Source organism: Tinamus guttatus, unplaced genomic scaffold (assembly GCF_059628265.1).
Source record: "Tinamus guttatus ecotype Peru unplaced genomic scaffold, ASM5962826v1 Tinamus_guttatus_pri_ptg000125l, whole genome shotgun sequence".
Classification (NCBI taxonomy): domain Eukaryota; kingdom Metazoa; phylum Chordata; class Aves; order Tinamiformes; family Tinamidae; genus Tinamus; species Tinamus guttatus.
Window position 1 is genome coordinate 2,619,621 of NW_028288659.1, and position 21,095 is coordinate 2,640,715.

The 21,095-nt window shown below is 44.2% G+C and overlaps 1 protein-coding gene across 1 annotated transcript in view; it reads right to left on the reverse strand.

The window, feature by feature from the left end:
• The window catches only part of CACNA2D4 (calcium voltage-gated channel auxiliary subunit alpha2delta 4), a 119,868-nt gene that overhangs the window by 68,508 nt on the left and 30,265 nt on the right, over positions 1 to 21,095 (reverse strand). Inside the window, exons 12-22 of the mRNA XM_088521660.1 lie at positions 20,528 to 20,606; positions 18,742 to 18,875; positions 15,570 to 15,647; positions 14,180 to 14,260; positions 11,736 to 11,810; positions 10,438 to 10,524; positions 6,947 to 7,018; positions 3,197 to 3,258; positions 2,480 to 2,547; positions 2,295 to 2,340; positions 718 to 815 (exon numbers count right to left, since the gene is read on the reverse strand). Of these exons, the coding sequence (XP_088377786.1) occupies positions 718 to 815; positions 2,295 to 2,340; positions 2,480 to 2,547; positions 3,197 to 3,258; positions 6,947 to 7,018; positions 10,438 to 10,524; positions 11,736 to 11,810; positions 14,180 to 14,260; positions 15,570 to 15,647; positions 18,742 to 18,875; positions 20,528 to 20,606 (880 nt within the window). The remainder of the gene's footprint in view (positions 1 to 717; positions 816 to 2,294; positions 2,341 to 2,479; positions 2,548 to 3,196; positions 3,259 to 6,946; positions 7,019 to 10,437; positions 10,525 to 11,735; positions 11,811 to 14,179; positions 14,261 to 15,569; positions 15,648 to 18,741; positions 18,876 to 20,527; positions 20,607 to 21,095) is intronic.

Here is a 21,095-nt window from a genome sequence, read left to right on the forward strand (position 1 = left end):
CGCGGCGGGCAGCAGGACACCCTGGAGCCAGCCTGCAGGAGGGAGTCCCCACGCACGCTGCCTGCCTCTGCCCTCCCCAGCAGACGTCCACTGTACAGGGCCGCCGTGTGAGCTGCTTGGGCGACCGCACTGACCTAGAGGACGGGGCCTGGTGCGAGGGGGGAGCTGCAGGGGGACTAGATATACAATCATGCCATAACAAGCTTTCTTTTTCTCCTTCCCCAGTCAGTTACCACTTGTGTTTGAAAAACAAAATTAATAATCCTCGTTATGGAAGAACCCCTCTGTGTAGATGGCGCAGTGCAGCAGTAGTAGGATGCTAGCTGGAGCCCGCGGGGGCAGAATAGATAGCAGCTTTCCTGGCTGTCCTGCCATGGCCCCCTCCACCGCCACTGGTCAGACTGCCTTAAACACAGTGTGCAGCACCCCAGCACCATTCAAGCCTCTCACCTTTCACTACTCCCTACGTAGAGACCTTCAATAAGGCAAAGTTATGTGACAGTTTTGAAATAGAAAATGATCCTCTGACAGAGACAAGGAAATGGAACTTGAGCTCATTTCCACTTGTAAATTAACCTGGGTTTGAGTTCGGTTTTGCCTGTGTGAGCAGATGCTGCAGGAGATCAGTCTGACACCAATCAGTTTCTCACAGTCCCTCCTGCACTGTGATGGGGACAGGAAAACCCCAGCAGGGCCTTTTTGATCCCCAGGACTCACATTCCAGGTCAGGTTCCTCTCCGGTGAGGAAGCGGATCACAGCCTCCAGCTGGCTGAGCTTCCGGTGGTCTGGATCAATGTCTGTGATGCAGTAGATCCTGGTGTGGAGGGGAAACAAGCCCACAAGGGCGCAAAGAAATCACAGTCAAGCAGATGCTCCTCGAAAAAGAAAGCAACTGCAAACAAAGAGTCAGCAAGAAAGCTTGGGCTGCAAAAATGTTACTGTTGTTGCAGCCACAGCTGCTTAAAACCTAAGAGTCTCACTGTAACTCGGGCTTTACTGATAAAATCAAACATCAGTTAGTGTGCCTGCTCAAATACGGCTGCTCAAATATCCACGAGCGTAAGCTAACAATGCAACCTGCTTAGCAGCCCCAGGTCCTTCCAGCAGAGTTAGATAGGTGCTGCATAGGATGTGTAGCCGTGTGTGTAAAATGGGAACAATGTGATGGATGGATCTGGAAAGCAGGGGGCCACATGCAGAGTGGGGAACACTGCATCGGGACCAGAAAAGCCAAGAGACAGAGAAACAGAACGGGAGACATGAAAGGAGCTGGCAGCTTGATACACTGGCAAGAAAAGCTGTCCCGAAGAAATCGGACTCAGCTCCAGGAGCATCAGGACACAGACTAGGGGAGGGCTGGGGCAGCGTTTTATAAATAGAAAGCTTTGTTTTATAAAAGAAACCAGACTTTTAATTCTGCTTTCCATTTTGACCACGTCAGTGGCAGGACAAGGACGGGCTTCTAAGAGAGAATTACAACTTATTAAGGGACTGAAAGGAATGATTTATGAGAGAAGTCTAAGAAAGATGAATATGTAAAGCATGGTAAGCTGATACCTCAAGTTAGGAGCAGAAGGAGAAGTCCCTGCGTGTGTCTGAAGTATGCTGCCTATGAAACTTGACAGTGTAATGAGAGGTCTGAAGGGCTGCAGGGCTTCTTGAATATAGTTGTTTTGGCCTTGATTCAAGCTGGGTTCATGTGCCTGAGTGTAGCTGAATTTTGGGTTCATGAAACTCCCAAACCTCTCAGCAATAAATGGAAAGTGCCATGCTTCACCCTGTTTCATATCCAAGCCAAGCAAAACCATAAATTATGCATGGTATTGAAACAGGGGTAATAAATCAGCTCCATGTTCACTTGAAATTAGGTCTAAGCTCAGTTCACAGGAATGCCAACCAAAAATAAGCTAGGATTTAAAAAAGCATTTCAATCTCTAGCTAACCTTGCAACAAAATCCCCTGCCATGTTTGACGTAGTCTAGGTTTTGTAGCACAACATGAAGAGGAAAAAGATGAGTTTGAGCACAGAAGTCTGAGGGTAGATCTTGGGAGATGTTTCCTAGCAGGGTGATTTTTCAGGCCTCGGAGTGATCTCTCAAAGAAGGAGATGGAACTGAATCCTTGAGGTGCTGCTGCATTGTCCCAAGACCATTAGTTCTTCCAGATGCAGTCCCTGAGTAACACTGTTTTTTCAAGGTCATCGAGGGTGGTGAACTCAAGCAAAACTGCTGGGAACTTTGCCAACAACCTCAGGACAAAGTCCTGCATCATTGACAAGATTCCTTCCACTTACCATTCATTAGCTAAAGACAAGTCTGGCTGGAGCAGGTCATGCAAACCTGAAACCAGATAATATATTGAGAATTTGGTTAGGCAGCAGATTGACAAATATAGGCCGGGAGGGTTAGAAGTGAAGCAGTGAAATTCAGATGAACTTCCTGACCATTGGACCTATATGGCTATTCCAAATTAACCTACCTTCTTCCACTGAAGTGTTTCCCAGCAGGATGTATTCCCCATGTCCCCTGGACAGCACAACACCCAGGCTGCAGACAGGAGGGAAAACAGGGGGCTTGTAAACAAGGAAAGATGCAATCCCTGAACATGACACTGCACTCCTTGCAATTACAACCCTAAAAGCCATTAATTCCCTTCACAGCTATTAAAGAACATCATCCAAAGAGGATTAAGTGAGATCTAATTTCAGTGCAAGAGAGTAAGGAACCTGGCTGTACAGCTATGAGGCATCTTTTGACCACAATTTTTTGGCCAGAGTCACACATTTAGGTCAGCAATAGCATTTCTAAAACCTTGCCAATTTTAAACCATTTCAGCTGGAGAAAAAAAACACAAAATAAATATTAATTTGATTTCTCATGTAATATTTTATAATTTTCAGTTCACAACAATGTTTTGTTTTGAACCATATATCAGAACATATTTAATAGAAACAGATATTGAAGATCTTTCATTTCTCTGAAATGAAACAATCTGCTTTATCTGAAATGTAGCTTTTGGACTTTGAACTTCAGATAAATCTTTCAGTAATTTTGAGTTGACCCCAGGTCATTTTTTTTAAACGATTGTAGGAACAAAGAAATCAGTTATTCACACTGCTATACTCCTGAGTCATGGCCAGTTTTATGAAGAAAAGACTCTTGATTCTTTGTATTGGACCTGCGAATCCTTGCTCACCTGAAAGGTGTGCCACCGATATCCGTGAAGAAGTAATCGTTGGTGAGGAAGAGAACTCGTTTCTGGAATAAGAGCAAGAAAAAATTGTGAGAGACCATGTGACAGACCAAGACCGTAGTTATGATGGTGACCTGGGATGTATGTCCCCAAGGTTAGGCCAAAGCAGTTGGTCAACACCAGCACGTCACACCCCAGAAGAACTGGCCTGAGGCAGGAAAGAATGTGCAGCATTCAGCATATTCAGCAACCCTTTTTTTCCCATATAGGCCCTCAGTTAAACCCTTCTTTACTTTGGGGCTGCAAGGCAGGCTGCTGGAAGAGGGGGAGAAGCTGCCCTCCCTCTTGCACCATCTCAGCCAAAGCGCAGGGTCCCTGCTGCTCTTTTGCTGCATGGAGCAACCTTTGTGGCTTTGCACATCATCATCCTCCCTAGTATGAGTGGGGTTTATGTGAGGCAGGTAAGAAGGAGAAGAGGAGGTGGCATCAGAGGAGAGTCAGCAGGGGCAGAATGGCAATCCAGCGTGCAAAGAAGGTGGACAACTGGCGCCAACTCTCCCCAGTTTTGTGGGAAATGCTGAGATTCCTGACATTTGTTTTTGTGCCGAGTTGGGACAAAACAGTAACCTATTCCTTTTTTTTTTTTTTTTGAAAAAGCATTAAAAGAACAATTAACATTTTCAAAATAAAACACAAGTGCTGATTCAAATCCAAGCCATTTTGATTCACGTGAAAATATTTGTTTCAAGCTGACATTTTCACTCAAGACATGTCAGATTTTTGAAAGCTGATTTAGAATTCAGCAGTTTTCCAGATTGGCATTTTCCTGTAGGAAAGTGTTGATTTCAGTAGAACTCTTTTCTAAAGGAGAAAAGTTTTTGGAAAAATTTTATCCAACACTTATGCCAGTATATGAACCCTAATATTTTTTAAATCCCATCCCTGCTGCAAAAATGAGGGGAGATGATGTGTAGGGGAGATGGTGAGGGCATACAGAAAACTCACTCTTCCCCAGGGGAAGTGTGGGGTCTGCGCTGACCTGCTGAGGGTGCAGGCAGTGCAGCAGCAAAGGGGGAGCGATGCACAACGCACCATTTCTGCAGTGTGATCTGGCTGTGCATTAGGCAGATGGGCTACTGAGGATGTGTACTGAGGATGTGAACTAAAGGGAACAAGGGCTAGAGTTAAGGAATAAGTGAGGAGGTCACAGACAGCTCAACCACTTTTCATCCCCCTCCCTCTCTGAGTGCCATTCCTGTGCTGTTGAGCAACATGGTCCCAGCCTTTTGCCAAGCACAGCCAGTTCCAAGCACAGCAACATGACATGGTGGTTTTTAGTTACTGTGGGGCAGCAGCCAGTGGTCTGGGAACATTTCTGTCACATTCTGATGTTGTGACTACTGGGTAGTCACTCCTCACTCACGCCACTAGTGGTTTGCCACAGCTCCTGCACATGTCCTTGCTCTATTGCTTTCACTCCTGCCTTTATAGTCTCAACCCTGTTGCCTGCTAGCTGAAATCAAAGGCATTTTTGCCACCAGTTCTCTCTAAGGACCACCCTTTTTCTTTGGTCCTTATTTTTCTCTATCATCTCCCTCTGTTCCCCTTGCCTTCCTTTGATCAACCCGGGGAATCACTTTTACATGGCTGACAATATTTTCTATCCCCTTCACTCAACGCTTTGCTCTGCTGTCTGACTCTCTCCACTGCTTTAAGGCTCTGTCAGCACTTGCTTTGTTGCAACTGCTGCTCGGCCCATCAGCTAGCTGAGTAATAGAGGGACTAGTGAAGTTTTGCTTCTGGTCCCTGCTCCCTGTGCATTCAGATAAAACTGTCACCTGCTCAGCTTCAGCCTCTGATTGTGCAGAATCAAACGGGCAATATCTCTTGCTGAGGCTATTTCTTGTTACGCTTTTTCCTTAGGTAGGGGAGCAGAAAGATGTCCTTAAGATACTGAACTAAAAGGTTGTCTTCAGATGACTCAGAAGAAATGTTATTGTGGGTGAACAAAGACAGAATGAGGAAAAACATGAGGCCAGAGAAATAAGCAATCTAGATTTCCAGAGAATAGATCTTGCTGGAAAACCTTGATTGCTTCTCCGACAGGGCAACAAAGCTAATGTATAAAGGGAACAAAGGACATGCAATATATCTGAGTTTATGTAAAGCACTTGAAACAGCTTCTCATGAAATTTTATTTTGAAGAATCAATTAATGTGTGCTTAAATAAGCTGTAGAGTGAGAACCAACTGCTGTACTGTAAACAGAGAGAAGCAGTAAACAGCAGTGTATCAAGAAGATGATCTAATGAGAGGAACAGACGGAATCTATCTTAGGAGCCATTACATATAATGATCTATAAGACAAAATATGACAAAAACAGCATTTCTCTACATGCAGAGAAAAAATCTCAGCAGCCCTAAAAGTTAGAAAAATGTGATAAAGAGAAGGCATGGGGTTCAGTTAAAAAAATAAAGAGGAAAAAATAGTTAAGAAGCATAAAAACCCAGGCAACAGTTCTGGGGCAACTAAGGAAGAGAGGAAAAATACGAAGGGACAGCAGAAAAGAAGAGCTTTGAGGCTCCCTGTTCAGAAAGGTCCTGTTGCAGAGAATAGATGCTCTCTATAGAGCAACAGGGAAGCAGTAGTCAAATAATTCACTGAAGCTCTGGTATTTGTGTACCAGACGTGATACAGCGGACAAAGGGAACAAAAAGAACTGCTGAACCACTTGGCCTGGAAAGTGTGCAAGTATTTCAAATGCATATGTTGGCAAGGGCCAGGAGAGGGAGGGCAAAGTTACGGACAAGTACCTGACAGCTGTGAACACAAAGAACAGGGAAAGATCATGTAGTTACAAGATCTAGCAACCACTGCACAGAGATGGCGAGATCCCTGCATTAACAAATGACATCGACTGAGCAACTGGTTTATTGAAACTAGTGCTGACTGCTGACGGTTGTGTAATAGAAGAGTGGTTCAGCCAACCTGATCGTGAAAAAAGGCTCTTTCCTAAAGGATGGAAATTTTCCTAGAAGATGGAAGATTTCTGGGTAGTGTAACTTGCAGGACTCTGGAATACTTTCTAAGAGGAAATGATGAAAGCCAAAATCTTTGGGAGAGTTAAGTAAACCTGAATGAAAAAGTACCAGTGAACCTAATGTACAGGACAATTTTGCACTGCTTCCAAGAGAAGATGTATAACCTTACATTAGAGCTGGTAGGGAACATTCAAACATCTCCATTTCACTGAGATTTTTCATAAAATATCTCTAAATATTTGCATAGAAATTTAATCCTTGACCTGGTTAATGGAAATCATATTCTGACAGAGTGAGGGAAAAATTTTCATGAGTGTTTTTGGGGAGGGAAAGGGAGTTGCAAAAGAGCCTCCAAAGCTCTTTCTGACTAGGTCAGCTCAACACACCTTCCCCATCTCTCAACTGTGAAAGCTCCCTGATTCGTTTCACAGCCCTGCAATGAACAACATGCTTTTTGGCTTTGCCTGGACAAAGCAGGGAGCTGTGAAGCACTTCTAACACCTTTGTACGAGCAGAGTGTCACTACATATGAAGAATATTTCTAATGATGCTGTATTTTATGCCTTTAGCATATGTGTTATATACGTGGTAAAACAATAAAACCCTCACATTCAGAAATGCTGAGCATTAGAAACCACATCTTTTGTGGTTCTTCAACATCCAGTTCCCATCCCCTCCTGCCTGTGACCTGAACAGAAGGATAATTTCTTACCCCTTTATCCACAGGGACCTTCACGTCCATGGAGAGGTAGCCTGTTTCCCCATTGATCATGGCCGTCCTCAGCTGCAGAGGTGAATGAGAGTGTTAGTGTCTGCAGGTAGAGCAGGACGGGAGTTAACAGAGCCACTTGTCAATAACATACAGAGGCTGGCAGAGAAGAGTGGCAGGATTCCCTCCCACCCAGCTCTTTCTCACTTCTTTTAAACCGAAAATGTGTTCTCAGTGGTCAGGATCCTTGTTCAATCAGTCTAATAAGTGACATGATGATCATAAAGCTTATTTTGAAAGCTTGTTGATGTGTCTTTTTAGCTAAAGGAAAAGACTTGGAAGCTATGAAATTCTCAGTCCAAGTTTCAGAAATCACCATTTGGCAGCCAGCAAGTCATTAGCACAGTATTTTGAGACTGTGAAAGAAGAGACACCTGAGAAAATGCACCAGCTCTCCCAAACCAATTCCAAAGCTCTTTGACATTTTTAGAACTGATTTATAAATTATAAGCTGTATTCAGCAACACTTCTGGGGCGTAGCAAAGCAGCTGTTTAACACAGCACAGCAAGACTACATGATAGCAGGGTAGGCAGGGAGAAGACCAGTTTATTCATTCCAGTTTCCAAAGGCAAAGTGTAATTTTCACAGTGACTCCCAAGCTCTTGCAAGAAAGAGCCAGGGAAGTTTCCATAAGCACAAAGGCTTTGACTTTAGGTCCAACCTGCCAGAGCATTTCAGCTTATTGCTTTAGTCTGGGTAGAAAAAAAAAAAAAGGTGGGAAGTAACAAATTCATTCACACAGAAGACTTCCTTACTTCCACAGACAGGCTTCCATTCAAGAGCTGGTCAGTCTCACCTATATGTACTTTACACAGCCATAGCTCAAAATATTAGAGCTGTTTGAAGTGGGTTATTTACAGGCCTACAATATAAAGCTTGTGTGTTCACGGGCCCTTGGAAATCAAAACGGTGGCTGGTGCTGTTACTCCTTTTCAGCTAGCAGACGCTGAAGGCCTGTCAGAGCCACGGCCATAGGCGGCTCTGATCTGACTGAGCCTGCTACATTTTCACCGGGTTGGGGCTGTTCAGGTATTGTTGTTTCATTCATACCTTCTCCTCACATCTCAGGCATCTTTTGTTGCCCCATATGGTAGTAGAGAAGCAAGAGCTGTCTAAGCCAGTTCCAATCTTGTCGGCTCCAGCGAGTCTGCAGGTTTCTGTCCTGCGCCCAGCGCTCGTGCCAGAGTGGCTGTAGGTTGTGCCAAGATCAAGGCTGGCTTCTTCTTCCTCAAAAGCTTCTCCTGCACTGAGAATCAATCAGCTGTAGCCCTGGGGTCTGGTCTTTTTTCCCTAGGGCCGCTACAGTGACGATGCAGGGGAGTTTGGCTGGAGGAGCGATCTGGTCTGTGCTGAGGCGCTCGCTCCAGACACATGAAGAGCAGGTGCTCCCGCGGGCGAGCGGGAAGCGCGGGCTGTCCCGAAGCTGGCCGTGAGCAGCAGTGCCTGTCCAGCGGCTTCGCGGGGGCTCTCCAGCCAACGCGGACGTGCAGTTTACCTGGAGGCTTTTCAGAATGTCTAGATGTTTAGTCACTCATTTTCAGAAGTGGAAGGATCCTGGCCGGCGGATTTATTTTTCAGTGGCTCTGACAAAACTGAAGCAGGATGCTTGGGGGAGATCTCCTAGACTGCAGGGCAAAACCCCCAACCCTTCCCTTCTCCCATCACCTGGAGCTGAGAGCTTTCAGGAAGCCCAGACTTCCTCGCTGCCCAGTTGTGGGTGGAACTGTTGTGCACCAATTTGAATTTTCCAGACAGTGACATTTTTTTCTCCCTTGGATTTCTTTTAGCAGCTGGCTATATTACACATCATTAGCACTTGGGCATATTTTTTCCAGACTGATTTTGCTGCTTATCAGTGTTGCTGAGATTAAACTGCAACTGATGCTGAGTCTGTCATTGATCTAATAGCAAAGCTGCAAATCCAAGTGTTGAAATGTTGGCAGCTTTCTGCTGCAGTGGGTGTATCTTGAGAGTCTCTAGACTTGCTGAAGTCACACTGCAGATATCGTTCACGTCACTGATCCGCTCTGTGCCCTCAGAGACTGCAACCTTTCTGTCTTCTGGAAAATGCAATACAGGAACATGAAGTGCTTTTGTTTTTCATACCTCTTTGGAATTTTTGTCACTCTGGGTAGTTTTACTCTGAGAGCCTAAGCACAGAAACCTTACACAGGTCAGACAAGAACTTGCCAAATAATTATGACAGCAAGGTGGAGGCCTCTAAATTCCTGGAAGCTTCTGTGAAATAGTGACCTAGGTAGAAAAGAGCAGCCGTAAGACTGGCAACAGAGAAGTGCCTTGGGAACAGAGCTCCTAGAAGACATCAGCAAACCCACATGAAGCTGGAGACAACGTGTATCTTGTTGCTTCTGCCATGTGTAATATTGCTTAATTTTGTCTTGTTTTCCACATTTTGCCCACAATCTTGTTGTGTTTCATTTCTCAGTGTGATGCCATTCCAGTTCCCGAGGTCCTTCAGCACAGCCCTTTGTCATGACAGAAGTTATTTAGATCCTCTGGCTGGGCAATTTGTTTGTCCTCCCTGTTTGGGTGGATATCTATAGCATCAGATCTGTTTATCTCAACAATCTTCTCTGTAATCCACAGGCATGTGTCCCACGGATAATTCTGTCTTACTCCAAATGCACTTCTTAACTTAGCAACTTAAGTATTTATTCTCTCTTAATTCTTCTTTTGAGTAAAAGAAAACCAGCTACAGCAGGTTTCCTATTACACAGGTGTTCCTAGTTCTGAAACACTTTTTATTATGTGTTCAGGTTGAACACTTCTTTACTTTTTAGTATTTTTGCTCAATGGAGAGTAAAAAAGAGGCATATTCCATTTTTTTCCACTCTGGTCATCTTTTGTTTTCGCTGCCTCCTAACTTGTGCAATAAAGGGCTATTTGGAAGTTTGTTTTTCACATGCTCTTTGTTTATTATTAATAAAAACTGCGAGTTTAAATCTTTTTGTGAATTGTCCTTTATTCTTTCCTGTGGATCTTCTTAGCTGGATGGCTGCAGCTATATTTTGTATGCTACATGTCTGACTAACATCATGGGAGGCCTCCGTATTTATAAACTATCTTGGCTTTGTATTAAGCCAGCTGTGCAGGGAGGCAGCAGCTACCACTTGCATTTGGGGCACGTGGCTCCCTGGAGCAGCCCCCAAGTGCTTCCATCCTCCTGACAGCACCTTTCCTCCCTGCTCCATGGGAGTGAAACCTCACATTGAGAGGAAATCAAAGGGGAGCAAAAGTCCTGTCCTCTTGTAGACCAGCAGCCTCTCCGAGGCAGGGCCAGTCCCTCAAAGAAGAAACCAGAAGCATCTGCTGCCTGCTGTAAGCATGCCTCTTCCCTCCTCCTCCACCACATGTGCACACAACATAATAGAAAGGAGATAAAAGAAGGCTAAAATCAGTTTCTGATACTCACTATTTCATCCTCATCTTCCCATTCCACCTCTGAGAGATCTACACTGTTGTAGTTTGGTTTAGGTTTCAATTTTTTTCCTTCTTTATACTGAGGTTTATTAAAAAAGAAAAAAAGGATTAAGAAAAAACAAGAAGTGCTTAGGTAACTTCCCAAACCAACCCTTTAAAAATTGCTATTTAATGCATAAAATGGGTGCCTTATTTAGTCTGACTGGCAAGGCAAAATTTGGGTACAGGTGCTATCTCAGTCCCATGACATCTATTGCTGTATGTGGGCAGTCTGGGGCTAAGGGAGTTTGAGTGGGAAAAGCCATTTCAAGAGCAAGGGACAAGCAGGAACATGAGGTAACTTACAGGTAAAGGCTACAGTCTGGTTTGTGAGAATATTCTGCTAAATAGATCAGCACAGTACACCATCCTTGAGCAAATCAGGTGTTGCCCACAGCTAAGAGTCTAATCCCATTAACATCATAACAACACCAGGAGATCTTTTCTGATGGGAATTAGGCTTTAGCTTCGCTTACAAAATGGTGTGCTTTTCACCAGATGCTAACTGATGGAAGTAAGCTACTTCCCTATAATCTTCTTGCTGAAGAAAACAGGGTGCAGTAGAGTAGGAGAGGCCAATCCCAGGTGGAGGATAAAGCACTGGCCTTGCCTAGCCCCTGCCATGGGAACACCGTATCCCTTCTCCTCACAGAGCAGAGTAGTTATCCATGCCTGTTGGCTCCCTGCACAGAGCTGCCTCTTTGAAGATAGCTGGCGTGAAGCCCTGTTGTGGTACTTTCGCTTGCCACACAAACACTAACACTTGCAGCTGTGCTTTTGTGGCCTTGTGCACACAGACACCTGTAGGAAATGCAAAATGCATGTCTGAGTGTCGGTGCAATGAAACCCTTCCTGTGTTGCAGGGACATGTACAATCTGGAGGTCCAGGTGGCACTGCCAAGGAGACAGGTTGTCCTTGTGCCCCTCAAGTTCCAGAAGGCCTCCTCAGTCTGCTAGTACAAAAACGTGCGTGCCCACAGCAAAGCACTCCCATGCTGTCTAACAGAACAGTCAGGGAGGCTCCCTTACACTTCATATGTGTATGCATGTGCATGTATATACATCACTGTGCATGGAACTGATTTCTCTGGCCCTCATGTTCAGAATATCCGTATTCTGAATCCATCCATCTGGTTCTGATCCATCCCAGTGGCCCACAGATCAAAAAAAGTGAGAGATCATGCGCATCCTGAGAGTCAGGGTTTTCGAGCAAGCAAAGGTTCTCAAATTGCCAGCCATAGATGCACCTACCAAAGGACGCAGGTCGGGGTGTGAAAGGATGTAGCCATTGTTGGTGTTCAGAAAGGCGTATCCGTGGACACCCAGCTGGAGAAAGAAGCATTACAATAATTAGCTCAGCTTTTTCTAGAAATACTGCTGTGTAAAGGATGCTGCAGATACCCTGGCCCCAGCAACTTCCAGCAGTATATTCCTTTTACAGATATTCACTGGCAGATGGTAGGCTCCATCCCAAACCATTTGTCTCTGTGTCTTTGGCTGCTCTGTCTGAGAAGACTGATTGTGCTTGCGTGCACAAATGCATGGGCAGGTAGTTGATTACTGTTTCCTTTAGAAAAAGATGCACTCTTAGAGTCTGCCATCGTCTCAGCTGAAAATCTCATTAACTCTCCACAGCAGTGACAGCACTTTTATACATAGAGCAGGCAATAAGGGAAAATATCATAAACAGTACAGTAACCGGTGTGACAAGTGTGTGTGCTGATCACTATATATGTACAACAGTAAATGGACAAGGGAGTATGAATTTCACAGACATTTCTGGAAACCTGGCCTTTAGACAAGCTCTGCATTATGTGTCAGTATTGGCAAGGCCAGATCTAGTCTAGGTTAATCGTGCAAGCCTATAGTCTTAAAAATGCTTTTAAAGGAAGAGCACAACCTGACAGGGGTTAAAAACCCCTCTCTAGATTGTACTTGCCAAAACAAAAAGCATCTCGAGCAAAACAAGAATGGCTGAAGTTTCTATCTTAAAAGAGATGTAGCCTCTTTATATGCTCCTAGAGAATCTATCCTGGAGGAGTAACAGTCTGGAAGCGAGGAGGTAAGTAAGTCATTCACAATCAATCAAATTTTGGAGGCAATTATGTATCTACTTCACACACCCCAGATCAAAACTTGGGTCTGTTTCTACATGGAACAGTTTCTTGCAAATCACGCAGAGCTCAGCTCAGCAGGGCAGACTGAATTCAGTGCTCACTGAATCAGGGCTTGGATCAGCAGACTTCCCTATAGGCCTATTAAAGCTGAAATTTCCCAGCCAGTAAGTGGGGTCATTAATGTATGAGCTCTCCAGGGCTGTAACTCTGGAACAGCTCACTGAATCTGTAACTCATATATCAGCGGATCCAAGCTGAGGATATCAGGTTTCCAAACTGGACTGGAGCTGGAAGAGCTTCTGTGAAGACATATTCTCTCTCTGATGTAAGAAAAAAAAAAAAAAAAAAAACTTCAATTAATTTTCCCTCCTTCCCTGGCCCTGGCTGAAGGAAGGAGTGGTGTTCCACCTTGGTCCTGAAGAAAGATTATTGTGACACATAACCTTCGAGTGACATGGAGAAAAGAAAATGAAAGGAAATTGATCTTCCAGAGAAAATAAACATGTATAAAAATTGAACCTCCTAGACAAAGTTGCCCTGGTCACAAAACAGATGCAGAAAGGTACTCATAGTTCTTGGGTTGCCTTAAGGATCATTTACAGAGCTGCATACAAATGGTCTAAAAATCCTGTGTCCAGCTCTGTAAGCATCACAGAGATTCACAATTTCTGGCAGCACTTGCAGACCTGTTGGGCTTTATTACTCAGACTTCAGACAATTAAGTAACAGGTACTTTGTGTCTAGTAGTTATCCAAGGGAGGCTGGAAGCTTTGGGGCTCAAATTACTTGATTTCTGCGGTAATCTCTTCAGTGGTTACTGCTGTCTCCTGGCATGCAGACTGACTGAAGAAAAGGTCACTGCACAGAATTTACAGCAGAAACCAAATGAAAAGGTGCATCGCAGGGTGTTTTTCTAGAGATCAAAACTATTTTTTTTTCTCCCTCTCTGAATATATTGTCCATAGAGCTGATGGAAAGTGTTGGACTGTTGGATTAGCAGTTCTGGAGAGCAAATACTCTGTCTAGGTACAGCACAAGTGAGTGAGAATCAGCTTCCTGGACACTCTCCTGCCAAGAAATCTTCATGCTGGTTTGCAGAAAGAAACCCCTAGGCAAGACAGAACAGTTTGGTCACCACAGTCCATTCAGTCTTACATTTTTCTGCCAAGAGCACTGACAGTGAAACTAGCTTATTTTGTGCCAGCTGGCATGGCAACCTTTGTCCACTGGGAAAGGGATATAAAATATGAATTCTTCTGAGATAGTCTGCTAGGCCTGTATTATCCCTTAGGCATCTAAGCTGGTGACCACCAAGATGCAAAGGTTCCATGACCTGTTGCCAATCCACAGAATCATCCAGTCCCTGTAATTCTGGAACAGCCTAAGAGTTTCTAGTGGTGAATGATGAATTCTCATGTGTCATGTTGAAATCACACATCATCACATCCAACCTCCTTTGCTTTATATACATAGTTTTTCCTACAGGCAGAGGAAAGTTTTTTCACAGTGTCATGTCCATGGAAGAGTAAGTGCTGCCTTTTCTGTGCAAAATAACACATTGAATTATTTCAATCTTACCTTATATCGTGGTGCAAGCTTTAACAGCTCCCTCAGTGGTACATCAGAGCCCACCACACCCAGGAGAATGCCATGAGATCGCTTAAAAAAAAAGGAGAATCCATTCTTAGAAGGGAAGCTTTGGTAGCTTTTGAGCTACCCTGAATGAATACACAGAACAACCTTCCTACTGGTCTCTCTCAGGGTCCTCCTTAGGTTTGGGTCAATTAGCTCATTCAAACTCAAAAGTCTCAAGAAGATTGCTCCTGTGTTTAGGAGTATTTCCACCCAATATTTTCAACATTTTTGATTGCGATCCAGAAGTGCTATAGAATCACTAAAAGAAGATTTGAAGCCAAATGTCTGCATTCAGTATGTGCGAGTAACAGCACAGGAAAGTCAATCACGCAAAGCAATATGGATATGTTAATAACTGGGCTAACCAAATATAAAATTATTCATTTAGGAAAAAGAAAGGCTGGAAATCCCTGCAAAATGGGGGATGGTTGTTTAAAAAATCATCCGGAGATCATGGTGGAAAAATAACACTCAAGCTCCCGCTGAAGTGCTGTAGTAATGCGAGTTAAGGCTGGCCTTGTGCATACAAGGCAGATAATCTGCACAGGAGACAGCTGAGGAGTTTATCCTTCATACAGCAATGGTGAGGTAGAGTACATCATTTTTGAAAGGAAGTTGGAAAACTGGACATGGTGCAGAAAGCAGTCTCTAAATTTAGAGCTTCAAAACCTGGAGGAAATGCCCTTATCAAATATACCTAAATTGCTCAAAGTTTTTATCTTATCCGAAGAATGACAGATTTGACTTTACTAAAGTGCAGATGATGCTTTCCAGGCAGAAAATATCAATGGCTACAGGCTTTTTTTTTTTAGAGAAAAAGCCATAATGGTGGGAAGGTGAAGCCAGACAAATTCAGACTGGAATTTGGCCACCATTTTTTAACAGTGTGTGAGAAACCACAGTGGAGTGCTCAGAGCTGGATGCCTCGCTGGAATGACATTTTTGCCAAACACAGGTTACTGGGCTCAGGAAGACTGTCTATATGAAATGTAAAGGTCTGCAATAAACTGCACAGACCTGACAATATAATGATCTCTTCCAGCCTAAAACTTTATGGGTCTGTGAATTAGGCTCAGTTTGAAAATGGAAAATATAATACAAGGTGAAGTGTCATATTTAAGGGGCATTTGGAAGAAACAGCATTTCCGAGGAAATGGCAGACTATCATCTTGACTGAGGAATTATCAGCCACACGTCCTGCCAGAAAAACCGTGGCAGTCCTTAATGGCCTCGTGTGCTTTCAGGGGCCCGTGGGCTCGAACACACCACGAGGGTCTGCTGCATCCTTTAACCTCTGGCGGCTGCCGAGCGGGCGCAGCCACGTGGCGCTTACCGTCTCGTTCTTCTTGCTGAAGACTGGCATCGCCACTGTTGTCATGAGCAACAGGCTTTGAGCTTGAGATGCAAAGAGCTGCCACAAAACAACAAGCGGCACGTTAGCGAATGCGGTATCGTGGCTAACCTCACCAAGAGGCACTGGAATTCCCAAGGACCCCAGATGTTGAGCACAATTCGAGACCTCCTTGCCTCCCACGCCCCTCTCAAAACAGATGGCAGCACTTTGCAATATTCTGTATCCAAGACGATCGTAGGACGGATGCTTGCTAGTGTGAGGTGATGAGGCTGGGAGGAAAGCCAGTGAAATGTGTTGAAGTAAGAGACGTTAAAGAGCTGTTTTAATGAAGAGACAGGAATCTGTAAAAGTGGTGGCACAATTTATACCCCCAACGCAATGGGAGCGGACATGGGCACTTATGCAACATGTGCAAAAACCACCAACGCGTGGTGCACGGAATTAAGAAAAACAGCACAAACATGAGCAAAATCACAGACAATACACATCATTTACATTGCAAACACATGAATAGCATGAATGAGAAACACCACGGGCAAATGTTTAAAAGCCACAAATATACACAGAGTCTACTTGTATATGCTTGTTACTCAGGCATCCAAGCATAGCCAAGAAGAGGTAAAATCACAATACAAAGAGATACAAACTGTAAGCTGTCTCTACAGGGGATACAGAACATGCACAGGAAAGGGGGTAATAGAGGCTGCCAATACGTATGAGGATAGATATTCTGCAAACACCCAAGAAAGGATGTAAAAGAGGCAAGACATGCACAGGAATCTCCCAGACTTGCCTGGTAATCCTCTGATACCAGCAATGTTTCCCTACCATTTTTCACTTGGTCAGGTAAGTAGCAAGGTAAAAAATGACTTTGTGTCACTGTTACCGTACGACTAGGAACCACAGATGACACAGGCAATAATCCTTGCAAGTTCTTGATGGAGATTCGAACCTTGTGTCTTGATTTACAGGATTTACACTTCTTTGTGGAAACTTCCCATTCATAGCAACATTAGCACTAATACACAGCAAATAAACTTCACCAGCACTCACTGGGCGTATGGAAAAATAGATCCAGTGAACTAAGCTACTGCACAACCCATAACCCCTACCCGTTCTGAACCAACAGCACAGCACAGCTCTCCAGTACATCCAGCATTTCCTTTTCTCCTCTTGAAAGTGTAATAGGGCTCCCCTGATGCCGTGGCCTCCATCCCCATCCCCAGAGATACAGTACAGGCCAGCTGTGACTGCGCTAACACCGACACACCGACTGGCACGAGGGAAACAACACGCTCACAAAACGCAGGGGTGCCGTTACCTCCTCGGACTGTGGCAGCTAGTGAGAGACACGGATGAACACACGAATGAATACATGAATGGAGGAATGAATCAAAGACAGGACAGGCAGGACTGCAGGGACAGAATGGCAAGCCAAAAAAGAGAGGCAAAAAAAAAAAAAAAGAGAGAGAGAGAGATGCAGCAAGCAAGTGCAACAGTAGAAACCCTGCTGCAGCCTTGGGAAGTGTGACACCAAACATCAGGGCTGGGAATAGCATGCTTACTATCAAAATAAACTTGCTGGATACACAGGGGTGCTTTAATAGCTACATAGGGGTTCTTCTGGAGGTTTTCCTTAGCACCCTCAAATACCATGTGCCCGGCTCTCTCTTGGCACAGCCCCAGCAGCAGAAAGCATCCCCATATCACCTCACAGAGCTGGAGCACCAGGACTGCATCTACAGTGTTCAGCACAGAGGTGGGGACCAGTCTCTTCCCATGAGCATGAGACCTGTGCACTGTGATGGTGCAAGCTCGGCAGGCTTGGGGGTTCATGTGGTTTCAACTCTAAGCATGGCATCAGCGTGGAGTGATACAACGTGTGAGCTGGGCTTCCATCTTCCCTGCCAAAAAGCTGAGCTCAGAACTGCTAGTTTTACTCCAACTCAAAATGCATTCGAGCTTTTGCCATGAATTCTAAATATAAAAACTGTGAGTCCCCCCTACCTCTTTCAGGCCTATGGCAGACATCCTAAAACTGCTGCTGGCAAGACCTGGGCTAGGAATGTCAGTCCGACAGTGGAATTCAGCCCAGGAAATCATGTATGGAAATATTTTCACTTTTTTTTTTTTAAGAAAAATTCCCTCAGAAAGCAGTAAAAAATGATGGCATTTTTTTCTGGAAGAGGGGAATCTGACTTCTGGTCAGCTCAAGATCTCACAATTATGTCAGATACCTCTCTGTTGTGAAGACTCCAATATTGGAGAACACTTCATCTGCATAAAAGTACAAAGATTTCCTAAAGTAGATGTGTAGCTTTTTCTTGCTGCAAAGTAAAGATGGGAAAGATGACTTGGAAAAGTCATCTATTTTGCGAACTGCAGGGAAGGCTCTTTCAGTGATCATCTACTCATTTGTCTTTCATTCCTTTGGATTTCAAAGCCACCTTAGCAACACCCCACCACAAGATCTCCTTGTGGTCCCAATGCCTCAGCTTTTCCCTTGGGGTAGGCCTGAGAGAAAGCAAGTAGAGGTGGGAGTCTGGACCTACAGCCCTTTGCTTCCCTCCCAGTAAGTGTGATATGTCCTTCGCCCGCAGTATTGGGTACAGGGCCATCGCAATGACTGTGCCTTGCCGGCCTAAGCAGCAGAAGGGTGAGCCTGCCTCCCAACCTGAGATCTGTATTTTTGAGCGACAAGCCACAGGCAGTTGGTCAATGGGCTGGAGGAAATGAATCCCCACAACCCATATCCTGAGCTGCAAATAATCTTTCCTATGACTAATCCTTGAGAAGGTAGCCTCCTGGCAGAGAAGTACTACTTAAGTCATGTTGTGTCTGTGTGATTAGTCCTGGGTTCCTGGGTCGCTGTAGATTCTCAAGGAGATCTGGGTCTGCTTATACATCTCAACTCCAGGAGTGAGCACAGCAATATTGTCCATCTCTGCAGAGCAGGAACCTAGTAATTTCTATCTCAAGGCTTTACATAGTTTCCAAAACTTTATTTGGACTCTTATATACACAGGATATTTAGTTGGGAAGACAGGACCAGTTAAGTGCCTACATTTATGAGCTGGATGTCTAAACACCTTTGTCAATCTGGTATGAAGCCCCTATTTGTAAATTAAAGACTTGTGCTGTAGGTCCTTACCGCACTGTCCATGTAGGCCTCAGTCCAAATAATGTCATGATCATGGTTGATGACCATGGGACGGCTGAGCACATGCAGGTACTCCATCACATTCTCTTGGACATCTGCCAACGTGGATATCTGGGTGTAGTAGCCTACATGGAGAAAGAGAAGTGGGAGTCACTCTCCTAACACCCCTTCCAAACCAAATGAATGTTCATGCAAAGTTGGAATACTGCATGTCAAAGACTATATCTACACAAACAGCTTACTCTGCTCTTTACAAAAGATGTCTTTACCTACCTTGTATGGATAAGGCTTCCTTTTGTTGAAAATGAGAATTTCAAAGTATTGGTGCTGTTCTCAAAATCCTCGCCCAATGCTCAACATCAGAGTCTTGGAATAATCAGAATCACGCTAAGCAGATGTACAATGTTTTTTTGAGTCTTAGTCAAAGCCATCACCAAATCAGGCTGCCTCCAATCCTGAGCATATGCAAACATCAGGCTACTCACTTATCCTGCCCAATCCTATACACAGCCTAAACTCCCAACTTATCTTCCAAAGTTTTTCCAGTTGAACTGATAAGTTATGTGATGTGGAAGTAAATTTGTTGTGCTTGAAAACAAGGTACATAAGAGCTATATAATAGGTCTATAAATTCAAAATCAAGGAGCTTCAGAGCTTCTCTTCAGAGCTGAAATTTGGTAGGTGAGAAGCCTAGGGCAAAGTAGGGCAAGTAGGTATTTTTGGTCTTTACTTGGTTGTATCCATTCTTCCATTTTATGGTAAACTAACATCACAACGAATTCCCTGTCACTAATCTTGAAGATTAATATGCAACCCAAAATCTAGGCTTTTGTCTCATCTAATAAAAAGTAGAAATGTTACATGTGATTCATGGTGCTAACAGATGACTGTTTGAACCTTGAACAACCTGACTCGCAGACATTCTGCAGGCTAGACATTTTTTTCTGTCAATTATTTTCAGTAGCAAACATACCCATGCATTTCACAGTCTGCTGGAGACACTGCTCAGACAGAAAAAGAGCCAATATACCTATCTAGTTAATCCTTAATTTTCAGAGTGATTCTGAATTTGCAAATATTGCTGGTTTCTGGTTGTCTCCAGATGTACTGAGGCCAAGTCATGCCCAAACATGACTCCTTGATTGTTAGACTCAAGAGGGGAAAGACCCTCTTCCTTATCCCTTGGACTAACTGGACTTTTAAGCGGCCTCAAATGACCACTCTCTCACTCTGAATGGATTGTCCCATTCATGCCATGTCATGCCATGAATGAATTCGGGGCAGGAGAAAGAAGTCATTCTGTTATTCCAGCAAAAACAATAGTACAAAAAAACTTTGCCAGGGCCTAGGGGTTAACCTGTAGATCTTATAAAAAAATGCTGCAAAATCTTTAAAGAAGAGGTCTTTGCTTCACATCTCAGTGAAAAGACATCAGGCTTAGTGACAGAGGTTTAGACAGATTGTCAAAAGTCAGCCACTGGGACAGAATAAGCACAGGGACTTAGGTGGACTATAGCCAGCATGAATCTCGGTCACAGCGTCCCTTGGCACCGTGACAAGAAAATGCGGTGGTTCGGCAGAGGACTCAGGTCAGTTGGACACAGACACACTTCACATGGACCAGTAAGCTTTGATTTTTTTTTTTCTAGGAAGCCTTTTAACTAATTGCCCCAGCTGTGGTGGGAGAGCCACAGAAGGGCTGCAGCCCAAGACCCCACAGCTGCAGTCGATGCGTGAGGTGTGTGATGGGCGTTGGGGAGCCGTTCCTGCACTGCACCTTTGTTGTTGCAGGCAATCCACTTCACATTGGGTGCAAACGTGACCTCCCGGCCAATGAGGTAAGTGAAAACCCGGACCTGGCAACAAGAACACAAAGTTAGCCTAAATGAGCTGGAATGTGCTACCAAAATCCAAAGGGCTGAAGTTTGACATCCCATTACCTACTGGTGTGAATGCCTATTTGAGATGCAGAGTAATAGCTAAAGCAACCTTTTGCCTTCACACAGAGACAGAAGTATCTTTGTTTTGCATTTTATGGGCTGGAACTTTATTATCAATGACAATAGGCCCAGGAAGCCAAGCAACACTCAGGATCATCTGAATAAAGTAGTGTGAATTCTATTAGATTTATGATAGCAGCTCTGCTGGCACTTGCCAAGCACATGCAGAGAGGTTTATAGCTCACAAAAATCCTTTACCTTGGGGAACAGCTGGCCCCATGAATCTTTTGAAGAAAACTTCATCATTTTGCTTGTGTTTGACCAATAGCAATTAAATGAATCCTGAAATAAACAGCTTTAGTAGCAGCACTCTGGCCTATCTGTAGGCAGATTCTTTCCCTTTGT